The sequence below is a fragment of the Daktulosphaira vitifoliae genome, unplaced genomic scaffold, assembly GCF_025091365.1.
Source record: "Daktulosphaira vitifoliae isolate Bord-2020 unplaced genomic scaffold, ASM2509136v1 Scaffold_3, whole genome shotgun sequence".
Taxonomy (NCBI): Eukaryota; Metazoa; Arthropoda; class Insecta; order Hemiptera; family Phylloxeridae; genus Daktulosphaira; species Daktulosphaira vitifoliae.
Window position 1 is genome coordinate 37,806,276 of NW_026099574.1, and position 16,315 is coordinate 37,822,590.

The window sequence follows — 16,315 nt, forward strand, 5'->3', positions numbered from 1 at the left end:
TGGTTCCCTGTACTCGACGTTTTTCCCAACGCACGAAAAAGTGAACACCCTGATGGAATTCTGGTGGAGCACCCGCGAAAACGCCACGTACAGCTGTCCGCGGGCGAACGGCTGTACCGTTGGCGTAAGGGCGACACGATCGAACGTCTGCGACATGTTGACGGACATGGCGTAGCAGAGCCTCACGGGAAACTGGTATCGACATATGCGGCGCGGAATGTCGCCGTACCCGGACGTCCTCTTCTGAACGATTGGAACGGCTATCTCCTCTGCGTCGAGATCTGTCAACAGTTAACCTTTACAATTATTTTTGTCTGAGCTAAGTAATTACCAGTCCGGTGCCGTTGCACAGCCGTCTGGTCGTGTCCAGATTCTTCAGCAACATGACGATCGCAGACGCCTTCAGAGTCAACCTGTACGGCGGCAAGTTATTCGTTTCCAGAGTGTTGAGAAACTATATGGGAAAATTGGCCGCCTCGTCGTCGTCGTCGACTACGATGACGGTGTCGGTGGTGATGTACACCCTCTACGACCCCTGAACTCGACTGCGTAGCACCTGATCGTTGATGTTCTAGCACTCGTCATTTGTAACACACAAAACAATATGTTTAGCGCAATCGCGGAAGTTGTCCAACGACATCGATCGCGGTTAAACACAATCTAATAGAAATGCAAAAGATTCGCTTACCGCACTGACCGGAACAGTCACGTATTCCGGTTCGTTGTTGAGCGCGCCCGTGCCGAGCCACAGCAGTCAATCAGCGTAAGGCCGGTCGCCGTTGGTGCGCATGTTGCGCTCCAGCGAGTATTTTTCCATTGAGAGCCAATAGACACTGTGTCTGAAGTCGCCGGCGAAGAGTAAAATTTATAAGGAGTTTACAGAGCAGAAAAACTTACTCTAAGCAACATAATGAATATGACTAAATAAGTCAATATTTTATTTTTATGGTTACCTAACAAATCTCTTAATTTAATATTTTTAGATATTACTATAGTAAAACCAAAATTCTTAAAATATTCTAAATAGTCCATTTTAAATGCCCTGATAACATAAAATGAGCAATTTAATTACTTTTTGTTACTTCGCACTGGCGAGTCTGCTAGCTGCCCTTCTTACTTTATTCCACTTTTGTGTTCGAACTAATTTTTAAATTATGTTTTCGTTATATCTATTAAATCTAACTATTTCTCTTATAACCGCCGGTTCTTTTAAGTCTATTTTATTCATCGGAGTATTAACTAATCTATAAACCATAATATTAAAAGCTGCCATTTTGCGTTGCTAGCCGTAGTTCGAATTGTTCGAAATGTACTTGAACGTGTGTTTTTCCGATAAATTTCAAAATCTAATTCCACTTTACTCTTATAACTAATGAATCCAAAAAAGACAATTTTTTCTCTACTTCCTGTTCGTATGTGTTAACTTCTTTAAAAAAATATATATTCAATCTTAAGATAATTTCGTTTTTAATTCCAATAACATAAGAAAACAAGAACTGTTGTAGATAGCTGAGGAAGTATCAAATAACGTCAATATTAGTATAATATAAATTTTACCACAGTAGTAAGCAATTCTTAAATTCTTAAGCAATATAATAATGTTCATATAAAGGGAAAGTGCAGGGTAAGCAAATTAATAATGGTGGAAAAAATAATATATTATGGGAAACATGAAAAGTATAGAGGGATATTGACGTTTTGACGAAGAAACGTCGAGTTTCGGGTAAGGCGTTTGGTGTGAATAACTTTATATTTTGTACGACTTAATCTATTTTGTGTTTCATTTTTATATTACATTTTGATTTTGTTTTTATTACGTTTCGTAAATAAAATAACTATTTAAAAACCTGCACTTGAGCGTGAATACTTTATATCGTTAAAATTGTGTGTGTGTGTGTGTGCGGCAACAGTCGAGATTGAACTGCTAGTCCTTTAATCGATCTTAATAATTAGTGTGCGTGCTGGCTAGTTTTTGGGCTTAACCGTCCTTTAGTAGGTATAGTGAAAAGATAGTTTTGCTGGTGGCTTACGAGAAGCCACCTTTCAGTCTGCTACTTTTGAGCTAGACCGTATTGACGGGTCTAAGCTCTACCCCTTTAGTAGTTCACTAATTAGAGAAATTGGGGCTGACCAGCGCATCCAACGGAATACCTTATTGTATTATATTGTAGGGCGGCCAACCATTAGCCGGTCGTAGGAAAAAAAAAATAGCGTCTCCAACGGGAGGACTCGAGAAGAACTAATAACGACGAACTTGTCAAAAAACGTTAGTTAATTTGTGTATTACTTTTTGTATCTACGTCGGGGTACTACTGACGTACGACAGAGAATAATACTAATTAATTACAAAATCGTTGATTAAAGGAAATAATCACTGCCTGCTTTCAACGGCTACTTCGCCATAACTACTACATAGTACTTAACAACATTATAAATTAGCCAGTGTGATCGTACATTATTATCTTCTTATCATATGTGGAAGTCATCGAAGGGTAAAAAGAATTTAAATGTTGTATGATAATCTTCTTATTAAAATCTTTGTTTATTACTGAAAAAATATCATCTAACATCATATATCATACTATCGTACCAAACCCAAATTTTCGTAAAATCACCATAGGTTTGTTTTAAATTTGTTTCGAACCTACTCATGAAAAGTTCAGTTAAAAATGGTTATAGTGGATTTCTGTGCCCTCAATTTGCTAATAAAATTTATTTTGAAACTGAAAAATATTTTGTCTTATACACATAACTTTGTTAAATTAATAAACTCATTTATTTTATCCTGTTCTGTGTTTTTTCCCTTTAGCCAGTCTTTAAGAAAACCAATTTGACGTGCTCGCATAGCACATTGTTATATTTATTAAAATACTTGGAAATAAGGCTACTCGTCGAGAGAAATTAACCTATCATTATTTTGAATAGTATAACCAGATCACTTTTGAACTAAGTCAATATTATTTTTAACTAAAAGGCTATCTAATTTTTGAATAGATCAAAACACCCTTACTAAGTGTTTTGCTAAATTGTAAGTTGGGGCATTAATATTCGACACAATAAGTCTTATATTATTTCCCGACTTATGTATTTTTGGCAAAGCATATAACTTAGGTATTTGAAGGTTTGAAATTTTAACGAAAACCTGAACTTTTCTTTTATTGTCAAAATTATTCAAAAGTAAGGTAAATTCTCAGTTAAGTATTGATAATAACAAATATTTGGTAATGTGTTTAACAATATAAAGTAAATAATAATCTAACTCATTGACATTCATCTATCAGTGGATTTCACAGTACTTAACTGACTTTGGTTTTGATAATACAGTTTGTATTAGTTAGTAAGGGTTTCTTATACTGATACATTTTTTGACTATTGAAATAAAGTACTCTAGAGCTCTATTACTTATTTCAAAAAGTCCATGTTGGAACGTTCAATTAAATTAAGTTATTTTTCTTTCAATTCTACTACCAATAGTACGTAAGGCACGAACATTTTGGTAATCATTTTAGCAGCAATTCAGTAATGCTGCCAAACAATAAATCAAATTATATATTGTATAATTTTTGTTTATATTATAAAAACTTTCTTGTTTATATAATTGTAATGGTACAACTATTAACTATTTTTATCACTATTATTTTAAATAAAATTTTATTCGGCAATCAATTGCTTTCAAATATCTGACAAAAAATATCAAAATTAAAGTTTCGAAAAATTAATTAAAATAATACATAATTTGGAATAATAAAATAAAAATTATATTCGTACTTATAATAATTTTGTAGCATGATTTTTCATTTATTATAAGAGAATAAAACAAAAACAAAAACTAAAAATTTATATTTTATTTAACACATTTTAATTTATATTGAATTAGTAACTGATGAAAAAAAATTTTGCAAAAATTAAATTACTTTTTATCTTAATAATTTTACTTCGATTCATCCTGAGCTTTAATCGCACGAAACACACTAAACAATTCTAAAAAAAAAAAAAATAAATAAATAAATAAACAATAAAGTAAATCAAACCATACTAAGATTGTGGTTAAAACCACAGTCAAAAAGAAAAATATAATATTTAATAGAAAATTTTTTCATTTATTTAATAATTTTAGTTTTGTCATAAATTTTAAAGAAAAAATTGATTTTGATGAACTTAAATTTAACTTGTTTATTTATAAGAAAATTTTCCTACGCTGTAGTCGTGAAAATTATCATGCATCTCATTATTGGACTATTTTAAAATTATATTATTTTTTAAAAATGTACTTCTAATACTTAACTGTATTAGTTTGAAACAAATAAATTAAAGTAATTAAGTTACCACAAGGTTGAGTTCCACTTTATTTAAAACAAAAAAAATGAAAAGTTCAAAGTTGAGTATTTTTTAATTGACAACTGAATTATATAAAAATATTATCATTAATATTGCTAATGGTTTTTGAAAATATTCTTATAAAACGATTTCTGTATTTAATATAAAATCAAGAATTTTATCATAAAAATATCATATTTTTGAATAGGGTAGCCNTAAAATCAAGAATTTTATCATAAAAATATCATATTTTCACCATAAAGACAAATTTTTTTCCAAATTAAAATATATTACATAAGCTTTAATTAAAAATATATAATGTAGAAATGTCCGTATTTCCGGAGCATTTTCAAAAGCCAATTTTTTGTGGAAAAGTTACGATTTTGAAACTCCCTGTAGGCAAGTAAAGGATCACATTTTCACAAAAAATATACCAAATTGTTTATAAAAAAAAAAATTATGTTTATTTGTTTATTTTTAAAAATGTTATAGCAGTTTTAAGAAGAAAAAAACGGTAGAACAGTGGGGTTGCGGCACAGTATGGACGTGGCATAGTTGGGACAAGTATAAATAATATCTGACAGTGGTTAAAATCACTATCATAAAAAACGCTTCGATGCAAATTTGTAGATAGTGTTTAATTTTAAAAAATTGGTGTATTATTCCAAAAACAAAATTGACTCCTATATTCTTAATTATATCCTGCTTAGTGGTCTTTCATTTAAAAGTATAATATATGAATAAAAAATAATTATTGTGACCAGCAGCCCCTTAATATTAAAGGAGGATTGCCTGTTACTGTGCGGCGGTATTGTTTATTTGTAGAAAACAAAATACGGAAAATAAGAGGGTGTAAGAAAATAGGCGCACCTGATTATGAATGTACAAAATATGAATCTATATATTACAGTTCTGCAAATTAAAACTCTTAATAAATAAAGGGATAGGAGGGGGAGGGGTAACTTACATACTAGAATGACCGACAAAGCGGCTATAAACAAAATATAAAATAAATAAAACAAACAATTATAAACTTAGCTGTATAATGTAAGATGATGGCGTATGTATGTGAGCGTTAAAATTATGACGACGTGTACGATGCCACTAGCCCGTAATATGCGAGAAGGGTTGTTTTACACGGATATATAAGTACAAAACAAGTACACAAAAAACCTCGTACGTCTAGAGTTTACAAGTTCTGCCAAGACGTAACCGAATGAGCAAAAACAATAAAAATATGGCGAGCTGTGGCCGTTATATAGCACAAACACGCGGAGGCGTTTGCTGTGTATACGAGAGAAAAAAAACGCACTATATATTTGTTGAGGAACGACTATCGAATCTTAGAGGCGCAAAACGAATGTACTGTATACGTATAAAAAAAGTTATGACGCTCACTGAAAAAAGGACGACGGCCGGACATAACATGAACACGTTCGAACCGGTCATACACGAATGCCACACTCTACCCAACAATTATAGTAATAAAATTTAGTATGAAATTTATATTCAATAATTTAATATTGTAATATTTACGGAGATGTTATAAAAATAATTAAGTAGTTGTATATTTCTTTACTTTTAACAAGTATAAAAATTTAAAGGGCTTGATGCAAAACTTTTCAATAAAAATTTTTTGTTACTTATGAATAAATACACTGGACTACAATGAACTTTCTTCAGAAGAAAAAATATACTTTTTTTATTACTAATTTTTAAAAAATGAATATTTACATATAAAGATATAATTAAAACAAAAAAAATGTTTTCAAATTATTACTAATTTTGATTTTTATTATGTTAAAAATAATCAATGCAAAATATTATTTTTAACCTATTTTTTGGTTTTTTGAAGTTGTTTTTGGGAAGTTTATAATAAAAATATATTAATTTACTATAACTGTTGCCGCCTGGGCTGTTCTAAAAATAAAGATCCCAAATATAAATGTGAATTAGAACTTTGCTGTACGGATTAATATAGGGGCAACTATTAATCAACAAAACTTTCCTATACAATTTAGAATTTGTTAAATACAAAATATTTTTTGTTTATCCAAAAGATTGGTTAACTNCAATTTAGAATTTGTTAAAATACAAAATATTTTTTGTTTATCCGAAATAGGATTGGTTAACTTAATAAATATAAAGAAATAATTTAAATAACAACACTAATTTTTATTGTTGATGAATTAAATAATTAATAAATATAAACACCCATATTACTTACATTCAGTTTTTAATTTTGTTTGAATACCATGAATAAAATAAACTACCATTTATAAAGGTGATATACCACCTGTAGCTTTATTGTAATAATGTTATAACCAATAAAACAGAATACAACTATACGAATTTACAATTTAATATGAACGATATATTTTAAAACGAAAAATTGAGCGAAGTTTTTACTGATTAATACCAAAACAACAATTACTTCAAATGAAAAAACAATGTAACTTAAAAACTAAACTGTATAATAATAACAACCGGTACACANTTTTTTATTACTAATTTTTAAAAAATGAATATTTACATATAAAGATATAATTAAAACAAAAAAAATGTTTTCAAATTATTACTGATTTTTATTTTTATTATGTTAAAAATAATCAATGCAAAATATCATTTTTAATCTATTTTTTGGTTTTTTGAAGTTGTTTTTGGGAAGTTTATAATAAAAATATATTAATTTACTATAACTGTTGCCGCCTGGGCTGTTCTAAAAATAAAGATCCCAAATATAAATGTGAATTAGAACTTTGCTGTACGGATTAATATAGGGGCAACTATTAATCAACAAAACTTTCCTATACAATTTAGAATTTGTTAAATACAAAATATTTTTTGTTTATCCAAAAGATTGGTTAACTTAATAAATATAAAGAAATAATTTAAATAACAACACTAATTTTTATTGTTGATGAATTAAATAATTAATAAATATAAACACCCATATTACTTACATTCAGTTTTTAATTTTGTTTGAATACCATGAATAAAATAAACTACCATTTATAAAGGTGATATACCACCTGTAGCTTTATTGTAATAATGTTATAACCAATAAAACAGAATACAACTATACGAATTTACAATTTAATATGAACGATATATTTTAAAACGAAAAATTGAGCGAAGTTTTTACTGATTAATACCAAAACAACAATTACTTCAAATGAAAAAACAATGTAACTTAAAAACTAAACTGTATAATAATAACAACCGGTACACACTTACATTTTGAATAAAAAACCGACCGAACAACACGGTAATAAGCTGATAAGGCGTCTTAACAGGTGATAGCGCACAAGCACTACCACCTGTTTACACCCAATCAGTGCAGCTCTCACACTCGGCGCGAACAATAACTTTTAGTTCAACTTGCAAGTTTGATATTGATATAAAATAGAAAATTTTATGAGAATTAAACAAATTATATTATTAAGATTAATGTGCAGTCAGGAAATTTTATAATAACTATCAAGTAATTTATACAGTAAATTAATCAGAAGAGCTCAATATACTTTTGCATTTTTATTGTAATAGATCACTTAAATAGAAATAATATAATCATTTCCTAGTATCTTTTGGTGTTTAAAAAGATTCTACAATTAAAATAAAAATATTTTTTAAAGGCAATTTTTACAAAATATGGCTCAAAAGATTTTTATTTGTTCATGAATTTGATTTTCAGCAATAAAATTTTCTCTATGCTTACTAAATAAAAAAAAAAAAAGTCGCCCCATCTTAAATGAATTCTAAATATGCTCCTGGTTGTATTTATTAAATTATTATAATAATGACATTTGTAATTTGCATCTTTCTGAATGAGTCTATGTTAATAGTCCGACAACACTCATAACATTACTATTAATTTAGACAACGTATATCTTACCAGAACCATCTAGTCCTTTTTCTGCGTTGTTTTTTGCATAATTTTGGACATACCCTTTACAATCTTCAATAGTAATATCTTTAGTAGTATTGGGTAATTCTTTTCTGCAGAGGTTATACAATTGATCAGCTCCTATGAAGCCATCTGTAAAATATTCTGCAGTAATATTTTTAATTTCTTTTATTAAAGATTCATGGCATTTTTCACAATTTCCGTACTTTTTGGATTTTTTTATTAATAAATTTATAATTTCTTCTGGAGCTAAAAATTATCTAAAGTTATAAATTGTATTTTTGAATAATTATTTTTAGATAACACTTTTCATTTTATTACAAAATGTTGAATTTGTGTAAGATACTTAATTTCTTAGAAATTTTAAATTTTCACAAAGAGAAAATTATTTGGTTTAAAAATTACAATAATATATAGTAAAATAAGTATTTTCATCTTGTCAAAGATAAAAAAAAAAACCTTAACTTTAATTTTTGTAAATATGATACCTACTTTTAACTTTATAACGTGGTAGAAAAAGAAATTATTAACAATAACTTATGTAAGACAATTATGGCTTTATAATTATTTTTTTATTCAATCAACTTTTTATCTGTTACAGCATGTTGATTGTAATATACAGTAGTATTATCCGTTAACTGTAAGAATTTAAAGGTTGAATGATATATTTAATTTTTAACATTTTTTGAATATTTTTTTTATATTCAAAAAGTGTGCAATAAACCTACTTAACTTGCCTAGAGGCGGCTTACTACTCACAGTAAATGATTTGTTTCTTACACAAAGAATTAAAAGCTAACCGTATCGTATAAAAATAAATAAATAAAACCAATATAGCAGTACAATTCAATATTTATCCATCATATATTTATGAAGATGATAATATTAAAGAAAATTTTATGATAACATAAATATTACAAATAACGAGAAAATTCATTACTTTGGTTTTTTTAGACTTAATGAAACCTGATGTGCATATATAAATTTGTATAATACTTTCCTAATCTTTTAAATAATTATTATGCATACAATCCATAACTTTATAAATATTAAAATGAGAATATCTACTTAGGTGATTTACGTGTTGCTGTGTTACGCGATGTTTCTTAGCATTACCGAAAAGGGTTAATACGCAGGGAATGTAGTCAGTACTTTTTATGTGCACACTCGTAGTTGCTTTGTATTTCCGCGTTAGGAGCTTGTTTAATACTTGAAGATCTTAGTCGAAACCAAGAATCGGAAGCTACCCGACGTCTGCCCAAATATCGTCCCTATCTCCTTAAATGAGTTTTAATTACCTGAAGGAGATACAGGCAATCGTGTACCTAAGTTACAGGGTATAGATTATTAAATAATGTTAGATTATTGTTTTATATCAACGACAAAGTAAAGTTATATTTTAAATGTTCAGTAAATATAAGTTATATGTAATGTACAATGCGTCTGACCTGAATCCTAGTACAGTTGGTTAGTAGGTATATCCAAGTGAGATGGGGTTGGTTGGCTATGATGACAATTGGTGATAGACGGGTCGTTGAATAAAACAAGTTAAGTTATAAATAATATAAATAAGACGAAAGTAATAGTATTGAAAACTATGCCTATAATGGCCATTCAAACACAACAGTCCTTTGTTAGTTCGACGTCAGTAGCTCCGGGCTACAGACGAGTAGAATTGTCACATCAGCATCTCCCTCTATGTTAATTAATATGTATTACGAATAAAGTAAATGGAAATAAAACGTGTGTAATATAAGTGGTAGGAACATAGTAATAAATGTTTTTACATTACCCTCTCCTCTATTAAAGATTCGACTCTGAACTTTATATAAGGTCAAAATATTAAAAGAAAGGGAATAGAAAAAAAAAATTTTTCTGATAATGTTTTTTAAGCTTTAAAGTTATGGTTTTCTTTATAATTAGGAGTGGGAACCTTGTTGTGTTCATGAAACTTATAGTAATCTTGTTCATACCATATTACTAACTTGACTTAAGGGCCATCTATTGTATAATCTTGCAAGGGTGTCATGCCTATTAATTATCCAATCATTAATTACATGTCACCAGGCTAATAACTTGTTCCGTTACAAGTGTCGTCTTACAAGTACCACAAATCGCAAGTGAATATCACTCATAAAAGAGAGAGTAATTTTTATCTATATTTTTTTAATAAGTCTCACAGTCTTGTGATTTTGGTTTGGCCTGACAAAATAAAATTTTTTTTTCCACAGGCTGCACAAATATTACATATATTTTGCTCATGATTTTTTACACTTTTAAAACTTTCATATTTGTTTTTATTTAATATAAAATATTATTAATGAATCACTATTATCGTTCTTATTTTAAATATTTGTAATAAAACTTTTAAATAATAACTCAAAATACTCAAATAGATAGTCTAAAAACAAACAGTAGACCGAATTTGTTGTCAATATTACAAATGCACAATGGAGTTAAAATGTTTGTATCATATTCGTTACTTTTAGAGGTTGTACTTCGTCCAACAAGCATCAATTGTGATATTAGGTAGATATTCAAGAGATACTTTAGTATGTCTTGAATACTATTATTTATAATTATAGGTGTTTATGTATGGGTTACAGAGCGTATAAAATTTTTGAGGTTTTAATTTATAAGTAAATGGCGTTTGAATTTTTAACGTAGCTTCATCCGTTTATTCAATATAATACTTAAAAATTTCGAATTTTTGAGTTAAAATACATGTATAATGTATATAAGGGATTACAAATAAAGGTATGCAATTGTCCTTTTATGACAGATATGATTTCTGTATTGCTAGTTGATATATTTATAAATTTTAATTCACAACATTGTGCCTTATAAACTATCATACTTTAATTATATAAATTGATAAAGTGATGTTTGACAATAAAAGCTGCGAATTTGTGATTACCTCATACATTACACATGTATTTTAACTCAAAAATTTGATACTTTATAGAATTATATCTAATAAACGATTGTTATGTTTACTCTTAAATATAAACCTCAAACATTTTATTTAATTTCAAATATGTGTTTCTATTTGAAAAAACCAAAGTTTCCAACCTTACAAGGTATCTGGAATAAAACTTAAAAAGTATTACAAAGCTAAAAGTTTGAGAATAATATATGTCACTAAAAATGTGTAAAACACTTTTTTCAACATTTTTTTTATTCTGCGAGTTGTAGAGTGGGCCATGATAAAAAAAAAATAACCTTGTATATTCAATAAATACGCTATACATTCGATTTCTGTTAAAATAATAATTATGTTAAGAAAAATACTTTTTGAATTTTTTAGTTTCATATAGTTCTTGGTTTTTTAGTTATTAGTTACATTTTTAATTTGTCCCTTATACCTTATAAGAATATCAACAATATTTTTTTAAATTGTAATATTTTTAAATAGCTTATAAAATAGAAAGTCATCTAGTTAATAAAAAAAAATCTTCGATAACAACTTTTGAATTAGTACTTTGAAAGTTGTTAACATTTGTATATATAGCGCAACCGCACTTTACCACCGTCTATGTTTTAATGCTAATACACATTTTGGTACTAGACCAAAGTTTTTATTCTATAAGCTAGTTAATTATGTGCGTTGTAATTAAAAAAATAAAGTTGACATCCTTAAAAGACGTGAGGGTTGATTAAAAAAGTAGTCTATAACTAATAAATTCAGAAATATATGAAACTACAAAATACCAAAATTAATTTTCTTAACATGGTTATTATTTTAAGAAATATCGAGTGGCCAGTATTAAATTTAAAATCTTGTATAAAATATTATGTACAAGATTTATAAATGAATCAAGAAAAATTTTGACTGATAATATTTTAATTAATTAGAAATAAATAGGACTTTTAATCACTTGCTGTTAATATAATAGTTTATGTTATCACAATTTGTGGTAAATTTTTATAGGATACAATTATAGTTTTATTAAACATACAAAAATTAATAATTATTTTTAATTTATTCAAAATTAAGTCATTATTATGTTATAAGAGCAATCATAGATACATATTATATATAATATTCATATAATCATACCAACCAACCTATATTAATGATTTTTTTCGCCTAAGTAATAGGAAGTACCAAGTCTTTTCCATTATATTTCATCAAAAAAGATTTTAATCTATAGAATTATAGCGCTGACAATCTATTTTATACGAAAGAAAAGTAAAAGTAGCATACATAATAACATTTTTACATATTTAAAAAGGAAATGATTAATGTAGTGAACTATGTTTTAAAATGTAGCGGTAGCGGTAGAGTAATAATTTATTTGAAAATAGCGAAATCCAACAACTAGACAACTGGAAAGAATGGAACAAATAAATACTTAATACATTTTTTTAAATGTTTTTATAATTTTTGAAAACTATCATATTATTATCATAAACAAAGTAGTTTGATTATTAAACAATTATGTTCACACATTTTTCTAATTTTATCTAGTTATATATAAGATCATTATGGTTAATATAAATTATAATGTTTCCTTTCTAGGTAAAAAGGTTTTTGTATTAATTTAAATAGAAGGGGTTTATTATTATCTTAATAAATCTTTCAAGAACCAAATGAGAACAAAAATGTTTTGTTATTTATAAAGACATTCTGTAACAGGATGATAGATTTTTTCACATTATCTGTGGGTTTTCCTGTTTTTCTCGTTATGTAATCGCTTAAACTAAAAATAAACTACATCACAAAACTCCCAGTAAAATTTCAATACAAATTGATAGGTCACACTAAAGTGATATTTTTATCCAACTTTGAACCCAATGTTCAGGGGAGGGCGCGAAAGTTACAAAAAATCGAGTGACCACTCAATTTGTATGAGAATTTTTTGGGAAATACCGTGGTGATGTTTATTTTAGATTAAAATAAAATTTGAAGTGGGGAATCGGGAAACCCCCAATTTTGGAGATAGGAAATTTTAGTTTTTGATTTCGCTATTTTTAGATCCTACTGAATATCACCCGACTACTCGTGACATTGATTTTACTAACACCCTGTATAAAAGTAAATTGTTTGGTTCAAAAATCTATAATATGTAGTAAAATAATTTATACCCACACATAAACACCTATAATTATAAATAATAGTATTCAAGACATACTAAAGTATCTCTTGAATATCTACCTAATATCACAATTGATGCTTGTTAGACGAAGTACAACCTCTAAAAGTAAAGAATATGATACAAACATTTTAACTCCATTGTGCATTTGTAATATTGACAACAAATTCGGTCTACTGTTTGTTTTTAGACTATCTATTTGAGTATTTTGAGTTATTATTTAAAAGTTTTATTACAAATATTTAAAATAAGAACGATAATAGTGATTCATTAATAATATTTTATATTAAATAAAAACAAATATAAGTTTTAAAAGTGTAAAAAATCATGAGCAAAATATATGTAATATTTGTACAGCCTGTGGAAAAAAAAATTTTATTTTGTCAGGCCAAACCAAAATCACAAGACTGTGAGACTTATTAAAAAAATATAGATAAAAATTACTCTCTCTTTTATGAGTGATATTCACTTGCGATTTGTGGTACTTGTAAGACGACACTTGNGGTTCGAGGGACCGGTTGCGCTCTCGACGGAGCTCATGCCCGGCGGCGCGTTCCTCGGCGAGCAGGTCGGCGGGCGGCAGTGACGACAGGATACCCGTCGCCACTCCGGACACCGTTCGGTACGCCGAAACTGTCCGGATCGCCACCCGCCTCTGCACCCTGAGCAGGGCTTCACGGTTTTTGGACGAATACTCAAGAGTATCCGCCCAAACGATTTGGAAAGCCTGGAAATAAAAAAAATTGGTTATGCGGATGTTTGGGATCTATAGAGAACATGGTAATAGCGGTAAAAAGCATTCACGGCCTGTAAAGCTAAAAATATTAATTAATTAAATAAACGCAAAAAGTATTACAATACTTTTAAAGTACTGTAAGTAATATCGTTTCTAAGTATTTCAAAAAGTAGTAGTTGATGTAGTGAACTATTCTTTAAAATGTAGCAATAGTAAAAATATGATCTAATTCTTAATCTTGTAACCTATTAATATATTATGGAAAAAACTAAAAAATTAAAGAATAAAGTAATGCTAGGTTATGTTTTTAATAACTATTAATAAAAGTATTTACTTACTCGATGGATAGCAGTATGGACAATCTTTATCACAAACACCCCAAATGTATTTTAGTCCTTTTACAATTTCTGAAAAGTATCATATTAATATCATAACTAAAGAAGTTTGATGAGAAAAAAATTTGGTTTACACATTTTTAAAATTTTATCTAGTTATAAATAAAATCATTATGGTTAATATCAATTATACGGTTTCCTTTCTACTTGAACATGTTTTTTTATATTAATTTAATTATTTTAATATAATTTTAGTAAATTAATCAAGAACCTAACGGAAGCACAAATGTTTCGTAACTTATAAAGAACATTATTCTGTATAAAGGGAGATTAATTTTGAGTATAACACATATTTTACTTAGAAAATATTGAACATTTTTAATTTTTGTAAAGAGATATATTATTTAGTTAAAAACACTCTATAATAATACGTATTACAATATTTTTTTTATTCATTCCATCAGTGATAAATAGCTTGACACAAATAGTAAAAACTATGCGTTTATTAATAGTCATGAGTTATTAAAGATATGATTTTTGTATATTAAATAAAATTACCTTAATTAATAAACAATAGATTATATGACAGAATAGAAAAATAAAGTATTTTTTTATTATTGACAAAAAATATCAGTATCAAATTTATCTCAAATTACTAAACATGCTTTAACAGGTGAACAATTGATCTTATTAAATATATAAACAACAACATAAAAATTAAATAATCAGTTTCTAGTTAAAATTAACCTAAATTCTGAACATCAATTAGTTAAGTTAATTACACAGAATAAGGAATAAATTTATCATATCAACGATACAATATCAAAGAATAGGGCGTACATAAGCATGAAAAACCGAATGCATGTGTAAAAATGTACAATACATTCAAGGTGATATACATCAGGCCCACTTTGGCCGCATTAAAGGAACTGCCAGCTCATGTAAAGGGGGATAAGTGAGGAAGAAAAACATTAAATAGGATTGACCAATAAATATTAGATCGAACCGTAGTTAAAATATGGTCAGTTAACAAAATAGAATAGAATAAAAATAAACTTGTAAAATTTGTACACTGTGCGAATATACAAACAAAATAATACCACATTACATATTAGGTACGATGTCCAACTTTTTAGTTGATAGAGTAATGTATGACTATGGCAAAGCCAAATAATATGAATTTTACTCCATTTATGATTTGACATTCGCCATAATGAAAAAATTAAAGCTTTAACAGCAACCGTAAAAAACTAAGATTGACAATTCTTTTAAACAGCATAAAACGTGATTTTTTAATTTCCCAAGCCGGTTTGTTATCACATGATAGAGGGTAGTGGACGGTGTAATCTTAGTATTAGTTGTCCGTTGACAGACGTTTATTAGATGTGGTATTATTTAGGATAAGGAATCACAGGTAGTAGAACAATTTACTCTTCTTTATACACTTTATATCACTTTTTATACAGTATTATGTTCTTTATAAGATACGAAACATTTGTGCTTCCGTTGGGTCTTGATAAATCTGATCTCCATTCATAACTAACATTAAATAAGTTAATTAAATGTATGCTGCCATTTAAAAAAGTATACCTTATTATGTATGTTAATCCTTTAAGAGATTAAAATAAAAAATAATATATGATTAAAAATTAATAAAAACGTATACCTCATTGCGATAAAAAAAACTCAATTTTATTTTTATTTTTCTATTAATTAAGTGGTTCATAATAAATGAATCGCGTTATTTACAGGATGATTTCTTAATTACGCCTCATGAAATATTTTTGGAAATATTAGTGCTAATAATTTTTAAAAAAATTTTAACTATAATAGAACTTTGTTGAGGTACAAACACAAATAAATAATTTTCTGATTTCAGCTTTATATACTTAACTCGTATCAAATTTTCAAATGACAACTACTA

The 16,315-nt window shown here is 27.7% G+C and overlaps 1 protein-coding gene across 2 annotated transcripts in view; it reads right to left on the reverse strand.

Annotated features, from left to right (window-relative positions):
* Positions 1-3,667: 3,667 nt before the first annotated feature.
* LOC126901561 (uncharacterized) overlaps positions 3,668-16,315 on the reverse strand; it is an 18,739-nt gene continuing 6,091 nt past the window's right edge. Inside the window, exons 3-5 of one of the 2 annotated variants that reach the window (XM_050678105.1) lie at positions 14,395-14,463; positions 8,213-8,356; positions 3,668-3,981 (exon numbers count right to left, since the gene is read on the reverse strand). In XM_050678105.1, the coding sequence (XP_050534062.1) occupies positions 3,932-3,981; positions 8,213-8,356; positions 14,395-14,463 (263 nt within the window). In that variant the 3' untranslated portion in view covers positions 3,668-3,931. Of the gene's footprint in view, positions 3,982-8,212; positions 8,474-14,394; positions 14,464-16,315 lie in introns of both variants that reach the window. The other variant, XM_050678104.1, reaches the window with a different exon arrangement.